General features: G+C 36.5%; 2 protein-coding genes and 1 pseudogene across 2 annotated transcripts; 2 read left to right on the top strand and 1 right to left on the bottom strand.

Annotated features, from left to right (window-relative positions):
- Positions 1 to 940: 940 nt before the first annotated feature.
- Positions 941 to 6,478, bottom strand: LOC111336605 (beta-2 adrenergic receptor-like; annotated as a pseudogene).
- A 156-nt stretch (positions 6,479 to 6,634) lies between these two features.
- LOC111336608 (dopamine receptor 2-like) lies at positions 6,635 to 8,999 on the top strand. Its single transcript, XM_022942735.2, has one exon. It carries the CDS (start codon positions 6,782 to 6,784, stop codon positions 7,802 to 7,804), a length of 1,023 nt encoding a protein of 340 aa, XP_022798470.2. The 5' UTR covers positions 6,635 to 6,781; the 3' UTR covers positions 7,805 to 8,999.
- A 6,716-nt stretch (positions 9,000 to 15,715) lies between these two features.
- LOC111336634 (octopamine receptor beta-2R-like) lies at positions 15,716 to 18,179 on the top strand. Its single transcript, XM_022942758.2, has one exon. It carries the CDS (start codon positions 15,909 to 15,911, stop codon positions 16,896 to 16,898), a length of 990 nt encoding a protein of 329 aa, XP_022798493.2. The 5' UTR covers positions 15,716 to 15,908; the 3' UTR covers positions 16,899 to 18,179.
- The last annotated feature ends 465 nt before the right edge of the window (positions 18,180 to 18,644 follow it).

Raw genomic sequence — 18,644 nt, 5'->3', positions numbered from 1 at the left:
CAGTCGAAAGTGTAAGTAAGCACACCGAGGCTCCTGAGTGTGATAACCATGGATATCTCAGTCTGTTAAAGCAGTTTTCCATCGAGTGACTAATAACCAAAAAAGATATTAAAATCCCAGTGACCAATCAGAGCAAACGTTTACATTATCATTGGCCAATAAGAACTCCATGTGAAAACAAGCAAAATGCCTAAGGCGCGGGAAAAAACGAGTGATCCAGTCGCGACTGTTTGTTTGGTTTTGCATCTGTTTAATTGAGAGAATGGTGCGAGTTTTCAGGACCAATCACAGAGCGATGTAAAACCGAAGCAATCCCGGATTATTTTTGACACTTAGTAGGCCACTTCCCAATTCACTTTGCTCTTTATTTTTAAACGAGGCCTGGTGCTCGACCATTCTTATTAAAATGGTCCAAAATGAGTTTAATTTGCAAGTGAATGAAAATTTATGATCGCATGAAAGATGAGCACCATGACTCGCTTTAAAAAATCTCCAAGGGTTGTTTGGAAATCGGCAATTGAAAATTTCTCTGGCGATAAGATTTCTCAATGATGAAGCTACCAACTGAAATGAAATGATTAATATAGGAGAAGGATTATGGTGTATTAACGGAAGAATTTTTCATGCACGTTAAGAACTACCCTCAATAACTAAATTTAAATTTCATCAAGTCTAATTTTTGTCCTTATTTTGGAAGCTGGGGGCAAGTATACAAATAGATTTAAACACATGAGAAGAAAAGCCATGGTTACATCTGTGACCAAACCACGAAAGTTTGAAGTATTTCCTTTTGCTTTCTTAACATTCATTTACTGACTAATCATTGACATTTTCGTTAAAAAATGCAAGAGTTTGCAAGCTCATGATATCAGTGCCCATTTTTTCAATACTTGAAAAATTAAATCAAGACTAGCATTTGCTGTAAGCAACAAAACTGGGTTGTAAAGGGTTAGGTGACGGTCAAGTGTTCATAATTATAGATAAGAAAATGAGAAAAGGGTACAGAGACTGAGTACAATTAATTTTACTGGCTTAATCATCTTTGAAACATCGAAAATTTGATAAATTAGCATACACAAGCTTGAGGCTGGTTTACATAACAACTGGAACTGACGAATCGTCGAAAAAAAGCAACTACTTTTCATTGTTACGGTACAGCAACAAATAAAACTCAATTCATGTTTAATGTCCTTCTTTAACAAGGCATATATGAGAGGATTTATAGCAGAATTTGCAAAAATCATCAAATCAGATACCCTGAAAAGACCATCGCTGATTACACAAAGTTCTAACTTAGTGCAAAGCGAAATCAATGTGTCAAAAGACCAACACAGGACAAAAAGACCAATGACAGCTCCCAATACTATAACACTTGATGAATCGACAGTCCTTCTGTTAAATTTGCTTTGCTGTGCGACGCCAGAGTGTCTCTTTCCCGTTTCTGCAGTCTTCTGTAGCGGTCTATCTCCATTACTGAAGTGACTGTTGAAGTCGAGTTGAGTTTGGTGTGTTGCAACCTGCCGCGCTTGTCGCCTTGCAGTTAGGGAAATGTGGACGTACATGGCTGGCATGACAACGGTGGGTATCACCTCGAATGCAGTGATAACAAGAAAAGCATGAACCTTTTTTGCCTTATTTTTAGCTGTTTCCAAACTTGCTAGCGTCCAGAAAGTGGAGAGAAGGACAGAAATGCTGGAATAATCCACGATGCAAAAATTGTGCCAAAAAGTCGCCTTGCTGTGGCATATCACTGATAACGCAGTGGATGTACGATCGATATATACCTATCCGCCGTCATGACAAATAAATTTTCTATGGATGTTAAGGTGAACAGGTTGAAGAACACGAAATAAGTTGTTATCTCACAGTTCGACCAGATGTCACAAGCGATGATGAAAGTGGCTGCTTTATGGTGTTCCTTGCCTCTGCAGACTTGTTAGTAGGCGATGATGAAAGTGGCTGCTTTATGTTGTTCCTTGCCTCTGCAGACTTGTTAGTAGGCGATGATGAAAGTGGCTGCTTTATGGTGTTCCTTGCCTCTGCAGACTTGTTAGTAGGTGATGATGAAAGTGGCTGCTTTATGGTGTTCCTTGCCTCTGCAGACTTGTTAGTAGGCGATGATGAAAGTGGGAAGAAACAAGCCTACTAACAAGTCTGCAGAGGCAAGGGACACCATAAAGTAGTTAGTTTCCACATGGAGTCGCCTTCTTGTACAAATGATATAGATCACTACCCCATTTCCAAACACTGCAACGAACCAAATAAGCGATGCAAGGATAATGTAGTAAATTGGCAGTGAACTTGAAGTGTTGTTATCCACTTCCAATTTGGGAAAGTCACGTCTCCCTTCATTGCCGAGGAAAAAAATAGGTTTCCTCTGTATATTTACCAACCACTTCACATAACTGACCCAGCATAATAAGTAATGAGGAAGGCTGCCATGTATACATCACACGTAAATCAAACTAAATTTGCTACCCGAGAATCAGGCTTTTCAATTCAAAGAAAACAACTCGGGGTCCTTGATCAACTCGTTAATCAAACGCGGTTATCACCAATACAAGATTACTAATAAATATTTTATTTCTAACCCGACATCCGTATGGTAATAGTTCATCTCCAACCCTTTCAATTAGAGTCAAAGTAAACAGAGTCTTGGTGAAGTATTGACATTGAAATTAGTTCTATAGTGTTGCAAGGGAGGCGGCCTTGGATCAAAGATGGAATTTCAAGTTAAATGAAGCCTTTTTGACTGAGTCACTGATAAGACATAGAGTCTCAATGGGGTTAACAGTTACTTGTAAAACGGCATTAAAAAATAGCCGTTCAGCCTTAAAAACTGACTCATGTTAACCGTTAGTTGTAAAAAAAGTTAACCGTAAAAACTTTTCTCTTAAATTTAAAATGGCTAAAACTTTAACCCTTAACTGTAACAGCTATCGCCCCATTGAGACCTGCTGATAACAGTGTGTGGCCTTTGATATTTTATAAAATAAAAAATCGTTAGGATCATGATTAAAATGTCACTTTTAAAAGCTAAATAAATTTTTTATGCCACAGTTGTTTCTCTTTCAAATATCATCGATTATGAATATTATTCATTTTTCTTGGCAAGAAATTGCAATTTTCGTTTTTTTAGCGCTGCAGCAGCAGTAATCAGAGGTAAAATGGGAGTTGAGGAACAATATGTGGACGGAAATGTGTTTGGGATTGAAGGTTGAAGAAGAGCGCTTATTGTGCTTGTTGTCCTCATCTGTGTGTGTCTGTGTGTCTTTATTGTTCAAAAGATAAAATTACATATCTTATGTTACATCTAATACAGGAAGTACACTTTCACAAAGCTACATTATACTTAAAAACAATTCTATTAAAAAATGTATTCTTAAAACGGTTTGTGCGAATAGCGGGCATGACAGGGGATTTATTTCTCAAATTATACTTCGTGATCTTGGTCTCAGGGAAGTAGGCTCTAAGAGGATGGCTCAGGATAGTTGAAACCTTGCGACAAATTTTGTGATCTTGCGTTTTAAGTAAGTCACCTATCACTAATTTCTTAGATATGTATTTACGTTTAAAACAACGATCTAAAAACTGCTGGGCTATAGTTAGCTCTGACTCAGAGGCCCCATGCACAGATAGAGCATAAGTGATATTAGGTAGGACAATGGAATTAAATAAAACATCTACTTCTGCTTGGCTACATCCTTCCTTGCGGAGGCATCTGATACCGTATAACCCTTTATTAGCTTTACCTAACTTTTCTTTTAGGTGAGTACTGAATTTGCAGTTCGGCTGAAACGTGAGACCAAGAATGGTTATTGTACTAGTCTGAGGTATGCCAAAAATACTTTTGTAGGCCTCGGCAGTGTGACCTTTTTTATACATAATAAGCTCTTTACATTTAGTAGAATTTGAATTCATTCTATTTTGGCTTGCCCACTGTAAAAACTGATTTATTAAGTCTACAGAGTGATCTTTATAATAATATACCGGAGCAATAATCGTACAGTCATCAGCGTATTTGAAACCAAGTGTCTCGTTCCCTAATTTAATTTCCAGATCGTTAAGAAATATATTGAACAAATAAGGTCCTGAAACACTACCCTGGGTTGTGCCCTTGTTAACTGTTTTCCAATTACAGACTAATGCTATCAATATCTTTCGTTTAATCGTTATTATTATCATTGTCATTTTTGTTATCATTTGCATCACGTGCACAATTATTATCATCATAATAATTATTAACATTATTATTTTTATTATTTTATTGTTTTGTTTCTTTTGTAGCTTGCGAGTCCTTACCCATTTTGGATGGTAACATAAACACATCCTCAAGCATTGCGATTTTTAACAACTTGTCTCTTTATGGAATACTATATGGATATCAATGTTTTTTATTTATTATATTTTTTCCTTTTTTATATTTATTATATTTTTACCATTCATGGGAAAATCTTGTAAAAAAAAAGTATTCCAAATTAAACGAACTAAGTAGAACTACACTTAACAAAGGGAAATGTATTGAATTTTTACGTAAAAGGGTAGAATAAAAAAAAAAAACACTATATGAACATGGTGCATTATTCCCTGCTTTGCACGAACAAAATGTTAGGTTTGGTTCAAATCATGGTGTGATAGTCTTATCACAAACTGAACCAGCCATTTCTAACTTGAATTCAGTCCTGAAGATATGCAATAATTGGGTGTGGCGGCTGTTTTCACCTTGAAGAAGACCAAACACAGCATATGTGACGAATATTGATCGTTACCATGGAAATTAAGTAACGTTAAATGTTAGGGACACGTTTGCCATTCTATGTTACAGACGGTCAACCGTTTTCGATCAGGTGAAAATGAACTTCAGTTGCACTTGCTTTGCTTGTCTTATCTTTAAGCCTTTTGAATGCTCTGATTACATCTCATTGGTTTGGTGAATATGTTCATGTTTCGTCAATGAAAACGGTAAGTCAAATTTCAGGGTTTTTTTCCTTTTTCCTCTGTTTCAATGAAGTAATGAACATGTATTTACACTATTCACCACTCTTGATGATGATGATACCTGGTTATTGACAAGTTTTTTAGTTTGCTGTTTTTCAGGTTTTGTTTTGTTTTTGAAGACCCAGAAAAAGTATCAGTCAGAAAACACTCAATAAGAGGACGAATCCAAAATACAGTCATCGTGACAGAACAATCTCAAACAATTTTGATTACTTACAATTAAACGTCAGATACTAAGAACGCCGAATATATTTCTTTTCAAAAAAACAATTTCCAACAAGCAAAAACTCAAGTGAAAGCACATGTATATATAGAACTGAATGAACGCGGAAAAAATATAATAAATAAAAAACATTGATATCCATATAGTATTCCATAAAGAGACAAGTTGTTAAAAATCGCAATGCTTGAGGATGTGTTTATGTTACCATCCAAAATGGGTAAGGACTCGCAAGCTACAAAAGAAACAAAACAATAAAATAATAAAAATAATAATGTTAATAATTATTATGATGATAATAATTGTGCACGTGATGCAAATGATAACAAAAATGACAATGATAATAATAACGATTAAACGAGAGATATTGATAGCATTAGTAATGGTGAAGAAAAAAAAAGAACTATTTCTGATAGCTTGTGTCAACTAAAACTTCAATCATCGGCTATTCTCTCTACGCCATGTAGGTTTGAAGGACTGAGATGAGTGATAAAGCTAAAATGCCAGTATTTGAACCCATCAAACATTGTTGAAAGGAAAACCTGTTATGAAAAGATCCCTTGCGTGATTTCAAACTTTAATTATCGCTGGCGTGAGGATATATTCGAATGTTCTGTTGATATTCCAATGAGGTTTTCATGAGAAGAATCACGGGTTGAAAAAATTCAGTCTCAGAATCAATGTTATTAATTCTTTTGGCGCCCAGTTTGTGCATTAGAACGATGTATTTAAGTAAACAAGTGAACTCGAATTATTGAAAGTCAACACTATTCCTCCATTAGGCGCACAACTACACAAGTAACAAAGGTTCACGTTTAATTAAACTAAAATAAATCGAAGGTTAACGTTAGATCGTAATATCGTTTTTTGCATCGCCGTCAAAGTCCACCCTAGTGTTTTGTAAATTCGGATGGTAATACATCTTTCAAAAACACTTTATCCAATCAATCACCCATAAATGAACCACTTTACAGATGGGGGCTCTACAAGTCAATCTACTTAAATGTAAAAAGAGAAAAGGCCAGAATGTGTCACATCTGAGCTGAAGTGCGAAAATGACAAAGAAAAAACATTCATAACGCTTCTGTCAGGCTTGAACAAACAGACGTCGATTTTATTTACAATAAACTGAAAGCTTAGTTGTTTAGTGAGAACAGTCTATTGACTGAAGAAATTCTGACCTTCAGGTTTATCGAGTTTTCTTGCTGCAACTCTCCCTTTTAATTTCTGTCGATAGGGGGAATTTTCGCTGCTAAGCATGGTTAAACGTGCAGCGCGCTGTCTTTCTTTCTTGGGATTGGGGCCAAAAAGATTTTTTTGTTTTAGCAGGTGTTTTAACCAATGAATTAAACTTTATGTATTTAGCAAAAATCTCTGAAGCCAAATGAATATTTAAATTTGTGATTTTTTAAAAAAGAAAATAGACTCGCGGCTTAAGGACGTATCATATGATTGACTCGAGCAGAAGGTGGCATAACGGCTGACCAAAAAAGTCTTCATTCAACACGTTGACAAACCACGTTTTTCCAGGTTAGATAAAACTTAAAAGTTCTGAAAGCTGTCATGTCGTGGTACATATGCAGTAGTCTAGCTGTCGGCTTCGTGGCTGTAACAGGGAATGGAGTCGTTGCTTGGTTGATTGTGACGCAATCTAAATTACACACGGTAACTAACTGGTTTATTTTGTCCCTGGCTGTGAGTGATCTAATGGTTGGCTTGAGCATAGCACCCGCAGATACTGCGTGTAAGAGGTTAGGCGCATGTGACGTTTATCTCCAAGGTGCTTTTAAGGAACTTTTCCTGTACGAGTCTATTTACAGCCTGTGTGCCATGACAGCAGATCGCTTTATCGCCATTGCCTACCCACTAAAATATCCAAATTTCATGACTTTCCGCTGCACTGTGACGATTATTGCGCTTTCGTGGTTTGTACCGCTGTTCAACTTTTGCCTCCATTTCTTTTGGCTCTACGCTGAGCCTGAAACAAGGAAAACTTGGTATCGCATTTTTACAATAACAGAAACGATTTTCATGGTGGCTGTTCCATGCATTTTGTTAACTGTTGCGAATATAAAGATAATCCGAGTAGCACAGCTACAGTCGAAAAGAGCCACAGTTCAACTGCGTCAAGTAAACTTTAATAGGATGGACACATTCTTAAGAAAGCCTCCCAGAAAGGCAGAATTTAAATACAGAAAAAGCAACTCGAGGGTGCATACGGAGTCAGAAGATAAACCCTCATCTGAGGGTAAGTATCTTTCGAGGCTAGAAATGAGAGGTAAAGAAGAATTTCGCGGACGATTTCCGAGACGAAAGCTGCCGAGATCCTCCATCAAAGTAACCGTGGCAGTAATAACGATCTTTCTTGGGTGCTGGGCTTTGTCACTGTATGTATCATTGTGCAATTACTTCGACTTGTGCAATCTATCACCAGATTTGATCAACGTCACTTGGCTGTTGATGTTATTGAACCCTGCAACGAATCCCATCGTATTTATCTCGTTCAAGAGCGATCTACGGGCAGAATTAAGCAGGAAAATGGCCACCTTGAAGAGCTCGTACACCTTCAACAAAGAGACTCTTTAATAACCAAGCAACCACAGAACAAATGAAGATCGTAAATGGTAATAACAATACTATTTAACCGTCAACCGTCAAAACAGATCAATTCAAAAAAGTAGCTCAACACTGACCATCAAACAAGTGAAAAGTCTTGCAGATCTCACTTTTTAACCCGATTTCTAAGAGTAGTTCTAACTTTCGGAAAGTCTTAAGAACGGTAGCCTTATCTCTTGCATCTTGGAATGTAGTCAATGCAGTGCTCAGACAGAATATTATTTGAGGTGAGAAGGGTGCTCTTAAATCTTAGTTTCGGAAATACCTCACCATTGACACTACTGTAAGAAATAAAGGTTAATGTAAGTCTTGGAACGCGCAGGTAAATGAATCACTGCGTAAACTATGTCACTATCACCAGAATGTGCTGCAGCATTACTTTCTTTTAAATACCTTTATAACATAACCAAAGTTAGGCGCGCGCTCTGATTGGTCAATTTAGCGTCCCCCATTTGCCCTAGGGTGTACGCTGCTGACGTGAGCAAATGCAAAGACTATTTTTCCGCGCGCGCTTGTTTTTTCTCGTCACGTAAGAGTTGTTAAATAAAAGGGAACTCTTAAGCTACAATGTATCAATGTTATGTTATAAAACAAATGGTAAACACCACAGCGTACACTATTGAGTTATGGATGCACTTGGGAGGTTTGCTAAGCACTCAAGAAGCTAGAGTCGCTCTCGGCTATCGCCTCGAGCGACTCTTACGCTTCTTTCGTGCTTAGCAACCTCCCGCGTGCATCCATAACTCAATAGTGTACGCTGTGGTGTTTACCATTTGTTATTGTTCTATGGTTGTCTGTAATAAGTTTCGAAAATATTTTGATATTTCATTAAGAATAGCTTACTTCATTGTTAAATAATTACTGACCATGCCACGTCGCGCCATTCCCGCCGTTCGACCAAGTTAAGATCATGTCGAGCGTTTTGATAGCCGTCGTTGACATTGATAGTACAGTGGAAGAAAGAGCTGTCGAGCGATAAAAGATCACAATGTAAACAAAAAAAAAACTCGATATTAAATTAAAATGAAGAAGAATGATCTGCCGGGTAACCGTCAACCGTCAAAAAGGAAAAAATGCACTATCATACGCCAATCTCCCCTTTGAGACGCTCACATCTTCTCAGAAACAGTCAATGAATAGCTGAATATGAAATAAAGTCTGCTGATTATGATATAATAACTTGCATTGTTATTGAAAAATGGAATATAAAAAACAGAAAGTGTAGAAGGCCTAACTTTAATAACTGTCCCAATCGTAATAACTGTCCTAAATGTAATGACTGTCCTAAATGCATTAAGAGATATGATGGGCTAATCTTGCTACATTTATACCTTTTTTGTTGCTTATCGCGCTCGTCATTTCATCGGTTCACGCGGGTACATTTTATGGTAGCTAGCGGGTAACCAAGGATTTCTAAAATTACACTTGGAAATAAACTGGATAGATACGCAAAATTATGCAATAGAAAATATAAGAGACCGTGCTCGTTCGAGAGGAAAAGACCTTACCTCGGTTTACCTGGTCCATTGACTGAAAAACAATACCGTGTTCACGAAATGCGCGCGCGCTTAATCGCTTGATTATGTGATTTTTATGCGCAGTACAGGATGCGCTTTGCAGTACTGAGGAATTATATTAAGTTGCAGAATTTTCCCAGGAAGAATTAGATTTGCCTTATTATTAAGCTCTACCTGGCCTATTGCTTTTTGCCTTTTTGTTTTTTGATTTTTGACGTTATGTTAGATTAATATGATATTTTCAATTTCACAAAGCAATTACCCAGATTTTAAGCCAAAGCAGTGTTTGATTTAATTCCCTGAGTGAAATACGGTTTAATGTGAGCCACAGCCAATATTTTATAAAATCCAGTGAGAATTAAGTGTCAAGCTATCAACCCAAACACATGGCTTCGAGGCATACAGCGAAAAGTCATTTTTTAAAAAATATTGCTCTTAGAAATAATCGATTTAGATGCACAGGTGCCACTTGCGTAAGTCAAGGTGTTCTATTCAGTGAAGCCGCGTACCACATCACTGCAATTAGATGAATTGGACACAATTCAATTGAAAATAAAGTGTTTAAGTAAAGTTTTGGGATGAATTCTAATTTTATTGGAAGACTTGAAGCATCATCATAATCGACTAGCAGTTTAGATTTTTATCTTAAATTGCACTTTTTTATTGAAAACGATCCATCGCTGTAATGACAAAGAAAATTAAAAATAATATTGAATCCTTAAGTTCATTTCCAATCACAACATTATAATGACTTGTTTCTTGCCACTACCTGAAGGAGACTTAAGAAGTGACATGTTAATAAAAGCTTTCTAATCTCTTCGTCCCTTGCATACTCGATTAATTGTTTATCTCAAGTGTTTGGCTCGAGGAGTTAAAAGAACTCAAAAAAAATAATCCAGAAGTGCCTAATTTTGGTTATCCTCAGAAACAATTTTAGACGCAATTTTACTATACTGTTTTGAAGGGATAATATCGACACCTTATGAGAATTTGCTTCGTTAAAATTAAGTGACCGCATTTATCTGAATTTTGCCATTTGTTAATTCATGTGAAAATAAATTAATTCTAAGAATTTACGATAAATCCTTTCCGTTAAGGGAAATAGACCTCAAACGACTTCCTATTAACGGAACCGAGAGGACCCCGATTGACGTTTGATAACACAAAACCGAACGTTTGGCAACACAAAACCGATATCAACAGCGGGTGAGTCATAACTGAGTATATGCCAACAACGTCTCAAGATAGTTTGAATATTTCGGATAGAGAATGTTTGACTTTCACCTGCTTAATTACGATGTGTAGTTTTATTCTCCGTACAATTCTGGTTGATGGTGTGTTTGATATGTAAACGAAACAAAAAAATAAAAAAAAAAGACGTCTTCACCGACTGTAGATCGACATTAAATAATTCACAGTAATGGTTTTTACTGGGTTCATTGAGTTCAGTGTAGGTCAGTGGATCGACGTGGATTGTATGGCTTCATGAAATCGAATATGAGCTATTGCTTTCTGTTCCAGATTTTTGTTTTTGATTTAGACTTTATATGAAACCAAAAGTTTGGCTAGAAGCACCACAATCGACGGGTAAATGTTAGTAACGCTACTGATGTAGTGTGAGGGTACAAGATAAGATAAGCATACCATCTTGAGGCGATTCCTCATCAAAGGTTTTTGAGATCTGCTTCAAGACCGATCGGGAAATTATTTATTCTCAATTTTTCATAAAATGGTTGGCCTTCTATAGCTCCTACTCCGACCCGAGAAAACAAATAGATGAATAAATAAGGGATGCTCAACACATGCATGGGCAAACAAAGTATTAAAAGATAATTCTCAAAACCAGGATCGTTAGGGAATAATAAAACGCATCCAAAAGGTTTAACCATTCTTAACGCTTTCTGTGTGGGCTCGGACTGATTATCAATTATTGTAGGATTAGCCCCACGATCGGCATCCAGACATCAGTAAGAAGCGAAACTACATTTTGATTGCGAGATTTTAGGTCATCCTCATACAACTGAAAAAAAAAAACAACAACGACAACAAAAAACAAAGGCATAAGCTGACCGGCTCTAAGCCAGTCACCTTGTATTAATTGAGCCACTGACTGAATAGAAGCGATTCTCAATTTCATAGTTTTTTCTCTTCGAACAATGACGACGAAAAGTTGGTGACGAAAATTAATTATGAGCTCAGAGGGGTGTCTGAACGATAGTGAAGTCCAATGGAACATTTTAATAACGTGTCAACAAAATTTTCTCCATATGATGTGACAACTTTAGTCAGTGGTTCATTTATATATACAATTCAAAAAATATCCGAATGGTGTTCGTGGTCACGAGATTACACATATTGCTTGATTTGCAAAATCGGCTATTTCATAGCTACAACTAAATCATTTCAAACCTTTTTCTTCTTAGACTTTTCAAAGATGGAAATGTCTAACACCTCATATTTTGGTCCAAACTTCAAACTCTGGCAGAGACTCCGGCAAATCACTTATCTATCATCCTAGATAATGAAAAGGTCAATTTCTAACATTCTAGACCTCAATTATTTAATGAAGTAAATTTCAGTTAATTTGATGATAAAAATTAACGGTAAAAAACTACGACGTTTCGAAGTCTGCATGACCTCATTATCAAGTAAAATGTTCAAACTGATGTAAAATTGTAGCTCAGAGATTATATACAAATAAAATGTGATAACTTCATTAGAATAATGAGCGTTCATTGTTATTGGTGTCAGATCGTGCAGTAACCAATAATGACACCAATAACAATGAACGCTCATTATTCTAATGAAGTTATCACATTTTATTTGTATATAATCTCTGAGCTACAATTTTACATCAGTTTTAACATTTTACTTGATAATGAGGTCATGCAGACTTCGAAACGTCGTAGTTTTTTACCGTTAATTTTTATCATCAAATGTATTTCTAAACATTCTCTGATTAAATTTCAGTTAACCTGCCAATAGAAATCAAGTAAAAAATGTTCCTTGGACGTAAGCTTCATTAAAAGAAATTGTTGAAACGAAGCCTGAAAATTGATATTCAGGTTTCGACGGGATTGGAACCTGTGCCAAACACTATTTAGGTGCCTCTACCAACTGAGCTACCAAGCCTTACTGAGTGAGCGAGGCAAATTCGAGTAGCTTCCTCCTTTCCGTTGTAGGATCTGATCACAATTATACCGTAAAAGAAGTCAATTTATCAACATTTCTTGTTAACTTTATCCCATACATAATGGGTATGGGAAAGATTGCTTTCAACTCAGTATACCGTGTACAATGCTATTGAAATATTGGATTTGTTTCAATTAAATATTTCAGTTAGTTTTCAATTTTTTTTGTTTATTAGATTCTACATTTTGTACATAGATGTATATTGAGAATAATCCCACATTGTCCCTTGTTTTCTTATACTGAGAGACCAGAAATATTTCTGATGAAATTAATTAATATCATCTATTCATTTCGTTGTGTTACGTGGGTGATAAAAATCATCAAAACAAATTTGCATCCATGTCAGCAACCAACACTGTTGAAGGAAAGGAATCCTATTGGTACTGGACACTAGTTTCTGTGACTGCTTTTGTAACAATCTGTAAAAATTCTCTCGTCATATGCTTGATCGTTAATCGCACAAGACTTCATGTGACGCCAAATTGGTTCATCCTGTCGTTATCGATTGCAGATCTTCTCCGTCGGACTGATTGTGGCACCATCCTACATCGCCTACACGTTCTGGATCGACGGTGCTAATTTCGAACTACTCGTCATGTTCGACAACTTGCTTCTGTATGCTTCAGTCGGGAACCTCTGCATCACGACTTTTGATCCTTACATAGATATTACAAGACCTCTTCGGTATGCGTCTTCCATGGATATTTCAATGGCACTACGACTGATTGCCTTGGCGTGGGTTCTGCCCATCATGATAACGCTAATGCCTCTATGTTGGAAGAAGTTCAAATGGAGTTTGCCAGCTGTGCAAGACACATCCAAAGTACGTTTAATGGAGCAGAGCAAGTGAATCAAATATACTCGGGGATAGTTCTGCTTTTATTTGAAATTCTCCCTTGCATTGTTATGCTTTTAACCGTTAACCCACCTATATTCTATTATTAGAAACCAAAGTCGCCGGATAAAAGCTTTAGAAATAGCTATTAGCTTTGATTTGGACATCAGAACCCAGCGGAAAAGGAAAATTGAAAAATCAATTGTTCAGGCTTTTTTTGCTGTTTTAATCATGTTTGAAATACGTTGGGTGTTGTCAGCTTACAGGGCATTTTGCAATCATTACAACGCCTGTACAGTTTCGCTACTATTTGTCCAAACATCAATACTATTTCTTTCGTTTAATTCTGCTGTGACTTTCAATAGCTGTGGTTACACTAGACCTTTTTCCCACGGGAAAGTGAGACCTTACCCACGGGAAGTCTGTATTTTTAGTATGACCTCTGTCCCCACAGTGAAACTGCCCATGGGAAATCGTTATGGTTACATAAAAAAGAACAAAAGAATTACCCATGACGCTTTACTAAAGAGTGATATTCGAGATGAGATAAAGCAGTTAATCAGATTTTTATCTGCAGCTCCAACGTTTCGAAAGGTTTTTTAGTAACAGTGCAAAAGGAGAAGGAAAGAACACTAACTATAACTGCACCAAAAAAACAAAGTATTTCCGTCGTGCGTTGGCGTGTGAAATTAAAAAATCTAGCTTCTGGCACGAAATGTTTGTATTATCGTTAAATCATTTGGAGGCGTTGGTTAATTAAACACATCACCGCTGAAAGAAATCGGGCAGAGCTTTGTTCAACTTTATTGGATCATTATTAAATTGATTATCATAACGCTGTATGCGCATATTGGTTTTGTTCGTACGTGATGGGCTACATTTATCGATTAGTTTTTTATTTTCACCTCAGTTTCTCGCCCAGCTCATTAAACCCAATCATTTACGCTTGAAGTTTGAAAACGGTTTGTAAACTGCAAAAAAATTCGCTTTTGATCGATGAATTTATGACAAGGAATCTTGGAGGTAAAAAAGTACATTTTTTCAATTGAGTGCACTGCAAAATCTCCCCCATCATATATGAGACAGTTAGCAAAAAAACGAAACAGCAAAAAACGGTCATGTGGTTTATTTCCGATTTTAATATAAAAACTATAACAAGTAAAATGTCAAGGGCACCAAAACGATTGACACGCCAAATCCGTCTGTATTTTTTCAAATGTTTCCGATTGGTCACGTTTAGCAGCTTAGAATGAATTTGTGAACAATCACAGGGTATTTTAAACAGACGATCTTGAATAATGTATCAACACCCTTTTCTTGTCATGGAAAAATAGTATTTGTTCTGATCATAAAAATAAAAAAATATATATATGTTTTTTTCTTTTCGCGAGGCGCTCCGGTCTCTTCGACCTACTTGTTTCTCGAAGTTATCTCTCAAGTGACAGGCTGTCTCCTTTTATCATTGAGAGTGAAAATAGTTCTTTCAATGTAACCGGAGAGTTTTTGTGGGCTCTTCTTTCAGGAACAAATGTTTTTAATGCATGAAAGGAAACAAATTAAGATTTAATAAAGGGTACGTGCACACCTCAAAATCTTAGACTGCTTGCAACGAGAGGGCTTAATGCTGTGAGTGCGCCGCGTAGCAAAGTGCTTGGCTAAAAGAAAAAACAAAAGAAAAAGAAGAGAAAAAAATTGTTTGTGTGTCAATGTATTTGACTTCTTGAATTTAAACAACAGGCGAATGACACGTTTTTGTTCCGTGACCGGCTTATCCCACTATTTCCGTTAGCATATAAATATTTATATTAAGCACTGCCACCGACCTAGCTTTGTAAACTTTAACTGAAAGAAGAAATCATTGCTTTCTTCTGTGGCCTTTTCTTTGAACTCGACTGATCCAATTTTGCCGTTTTTCATCATTAACGTTGCTTTCAGACTTAACACGATAAAGCTTGTCAGGTTTGGAAGTTAATACATGGAAATTAGCATTCGAATGAACATTAGACAAATAAGATAAATGGGAAATTTAACTGTTTGAATTTATCTACATTGATGCTTTTTCCTTTTTAACTTCTATTCGTTATTGAGCAATCTCAGTCATAGGCGGCAAAGACATACACAAAAGTAAACTTAAAAAAATAAATGACCTTATTTGCATGTTCTTCAGAAAATGTTGCAAGGGAAGCAGCTGCTCTTATTTCCGAGGCAATCTAAAGTTTAGAGATAAATTGACATACGTCAACAATTAATGCTGAAAACTGTCTGGAGAACCAATGAAAAGATTGAAGCGCTATCTATAAAATTTTAATATATGACTTCTACGTGGGGCGTTGATATAAAAATACACAGCCACGAGTCGTTAGACTTTAAAGTTCGCGTATAGTGCATCATAAGTGTATAAGTTATCACGAACTTATCAGATACCAGCGCGCAAAGGCTTCTCTTGATCTTAAAACGTCCACGACTAAAAAGCGACCAATTTTTTTGGGTTGTAAGAATTGAACTGAAGTGATCAAAACATTTGAGTTTCATGGATATAAGGAACGAATCTGTTAATGCAACGCAGACTTCTCCTGCTAAAGGTTCAAAGAAAGATGAGGTTTGGTTTTGGATCATCTTGGGTATGATTGGAGTGGTCGCAATCGTTGGTAATTCTGTAGTCATCTTCTTAATTGCAACTCGTCGAAGGCTGCAAACAACCTCCAATAGCTTCATTCTGTCCCTCTCGTGTTCGGATTTACTAATATCCATCACGACAATACCGGGAGCTTTCATTTGTGATCTATTAGGTGTACAGTGCTCTCTCATATTCTGGAACTTCTGCAATTACTTTCTTTGTACGTCGGTGGTGAACGTGTGTGCAATGGCAGGAGATAGATTTTGTCGAGTGGTATTTCCTTTGCGCTATCCCGTCTTAATGTCTCCTAAACGAATCACATCAACTATTTTTATAGGATGGACGCTGCCCATATTTCTATATCTCATACCATCTCTTTGCATTACATTGATCTCAACTACCAAAGCCAAAGACGCCGAAAGGATCTTCAGAGTTATACAAATATTTACATTTGCCGTTTTACCTTGTGTTAGTCTTTTGTTTGCCTTCGCCAAAATATCGCGCATTACCCTAAAGCATTCAAGGCATCACCGAGTTCAAATAAAGCAAGTCACCAGCAACTCGGCAATTCCCCAACGGAATGTTAGACAAGGGAGTCGAAAGTCTTATTCCGTTCTTGTTCTTGGCGCAGTAATCTTCTTCTTCATATTGTGCTGGTCTTTCACTATCTACAGAGGTCTTTGCGACAGTTTCTCCTTGTGCATTGTACCGCTCTCAATGGTGTACGCCTCGAGGATTTTTTTGGTGGGCAATACCGCAGCTAATCCATTAGTGTATGCTATTCTTAAACAAGATATCAGAAGGGAGCTCAATATCACGTTTGCCTTCATTAAAGGGAATGACATTCAAGTGCAAGAACTGAGGACGGAAACCCGATTGGCTGGACAGTCAGTGTATTACTAGACGACCAGCACTGTTACAGTTATGTGTATCACACAGTTAGGGTGTTACTCAATAAATCTTAAATTTTTCCAAGGGTGTTCTTCTCCGCGCCCTCTTCCTTTTGTCGTGTGCTTCTGTTCCTATGAAATCTGTATCTACGAAGTGTTGGAGCCGGAAGATCAAAGAACAGAACGGCGAAAAGCGTTCAACTACGAATAGCAACGAGCGGAGGAGAATTTGAAACAAATTTAAATATGAAAACTATATAAGTTACATCTTCGTACTCTTGATAGCATTTCATGAAGAATAACCTGACATAGCAAAAGACGCTTAATTGTATTTATGCTTTCAAGCGGTTTTCTATCATAAAAGTGTTTCTTGCATGTCAAAATACTGACACTTGGTATATTTGAGTTAAGACGGAAAACAATTTGAGACCAACATGAAACTGAGGAAAACTATATTACAGATTTGCATTGATACTTAACCGAAATCTCGGGGAACAAAGATTTCGCAGAATATAAGGTGAAGAAAGATAAAGAATGCTATTATTATTACTTCTTCAACGTTTTTAAGGATACTTTTAAGGTATTCCCTTGGAAACTTTCCTTTGGAGTAGATCACCTCCCTAGGAAAGCTCTTATAATGTTTATGATTGGGGAGCTGTTCAAAATCGATACTCGAGCAAATTTGAATCCAAGTTTTTTTTAGATTCAGTTTGAGAAAGCTGAATTTCATCGAGAGACGTTTTCATTGTTAAAGTGTGTGTTAATTCAAAATATGTTTCTTAGAAACCCTTTACATGTTTTGACAACGTGTTTGCTCAAATCATACTTTTCTGTTGACTTAGTATTTACATAGCTTCCTTGCGCATATTTTAAAAACAATGATTTCTTATTCCCATGGCGTCTATATTGCCATCATAGTGCGTGTAAACATCATATTATAGAAAAAAATGGATCTAACGAACTGAAGTGCCTGAATTTCATTTTTCGTTTTGAGGACAGTTAACATTTTAAAACATACCACGGATCCTCATTTGAAAAACTATAACATCGCTATTTTCTGTATAAGATTGGAATAAGTGCCCTCATAATGTCTCAAAGACGTTTATTGTGTGTTGGCTTTTTTTATTTATTTTATTTTATTTTTATTTTATTATCTTCTAAAATATATATTTTAATATATACATAATTTAAAAATTATGTGGCTCATGCATATGAATTCTAAATGCAAAGTAGACAGGTTGCGTTTGTCGTGTTAGTAATTCGATTAAAAAAAATTCTGAGAAGTTTTTCCCCATTCTTGTTCTTACGTATTGGCTTTAAATTTTTACTTTAAAAACCCCTACTTCCAGCTACCGCAGAATGTATTGGATACCACTGAAATAACATGCATGATGAGTAGCAGTAGAAGCATAAATGGGGTAACACTGACCCATCATATCCCTTTAGCAAGCACGATAACCTATCGTTTTTATTGCAGTTTTAGAAATAGGCATTGGTATGATTCATTTAAGGAAAATTTAAAAAAAAAAATAAAGGCTGATAGTTTAGAAAGAAACTGTTTGGGGCTGCGTCGGTGGGAGTAACGAAATAATTTGGATATATCAACAAAGTTGAAATGGTAAATTGGCCACCGTAACGATTACAAAAGCTGACGTTTCGAGCGTTAGCCCTTCGTCGGAGCGAAGGGCTAAAGCTCGAAACGTCAGCTTTTGTAATCGTTATGGTGGTCATTCCAACTTTGTTGATATATCCAATTTAA

The sequence above is a fragment of the Stylophora pistillata genome, chromosome 1 (genome assembly GCF_964205215.1).
Source record: "Stylophora pistillata chromosome 1, jaStyPist1.2, whole genome shotgun sequence".
Lineage (NCBI taxonomy): Eukaryota > Metazoa > Cnidaria > Anthozoa > Scleractinia > Pocilloporidae > Stylophora > Stylophora pistillata.
The sequence above is the reverse complement of the archived record's forward strand: the minus strand, read 5'-3'. Positions and strand labels throughout refer to the sequence as shown.

Coding starts and splice junctions, on each gene's coding strand:
- LOC111336608 (XM_022942735.2), top strand. CDS start 6,782: ATGTCGTGGTACATATGCAGTAGTCTAGCTGTCGGCTTCGTGGCTGTA.
- LOC111336634 (XM_022942758.2), top strand. CDS start 15,909: ATGGATATAAGGAACGAATCTGTTAATGCAACGCAGACTTCTCCTGCT.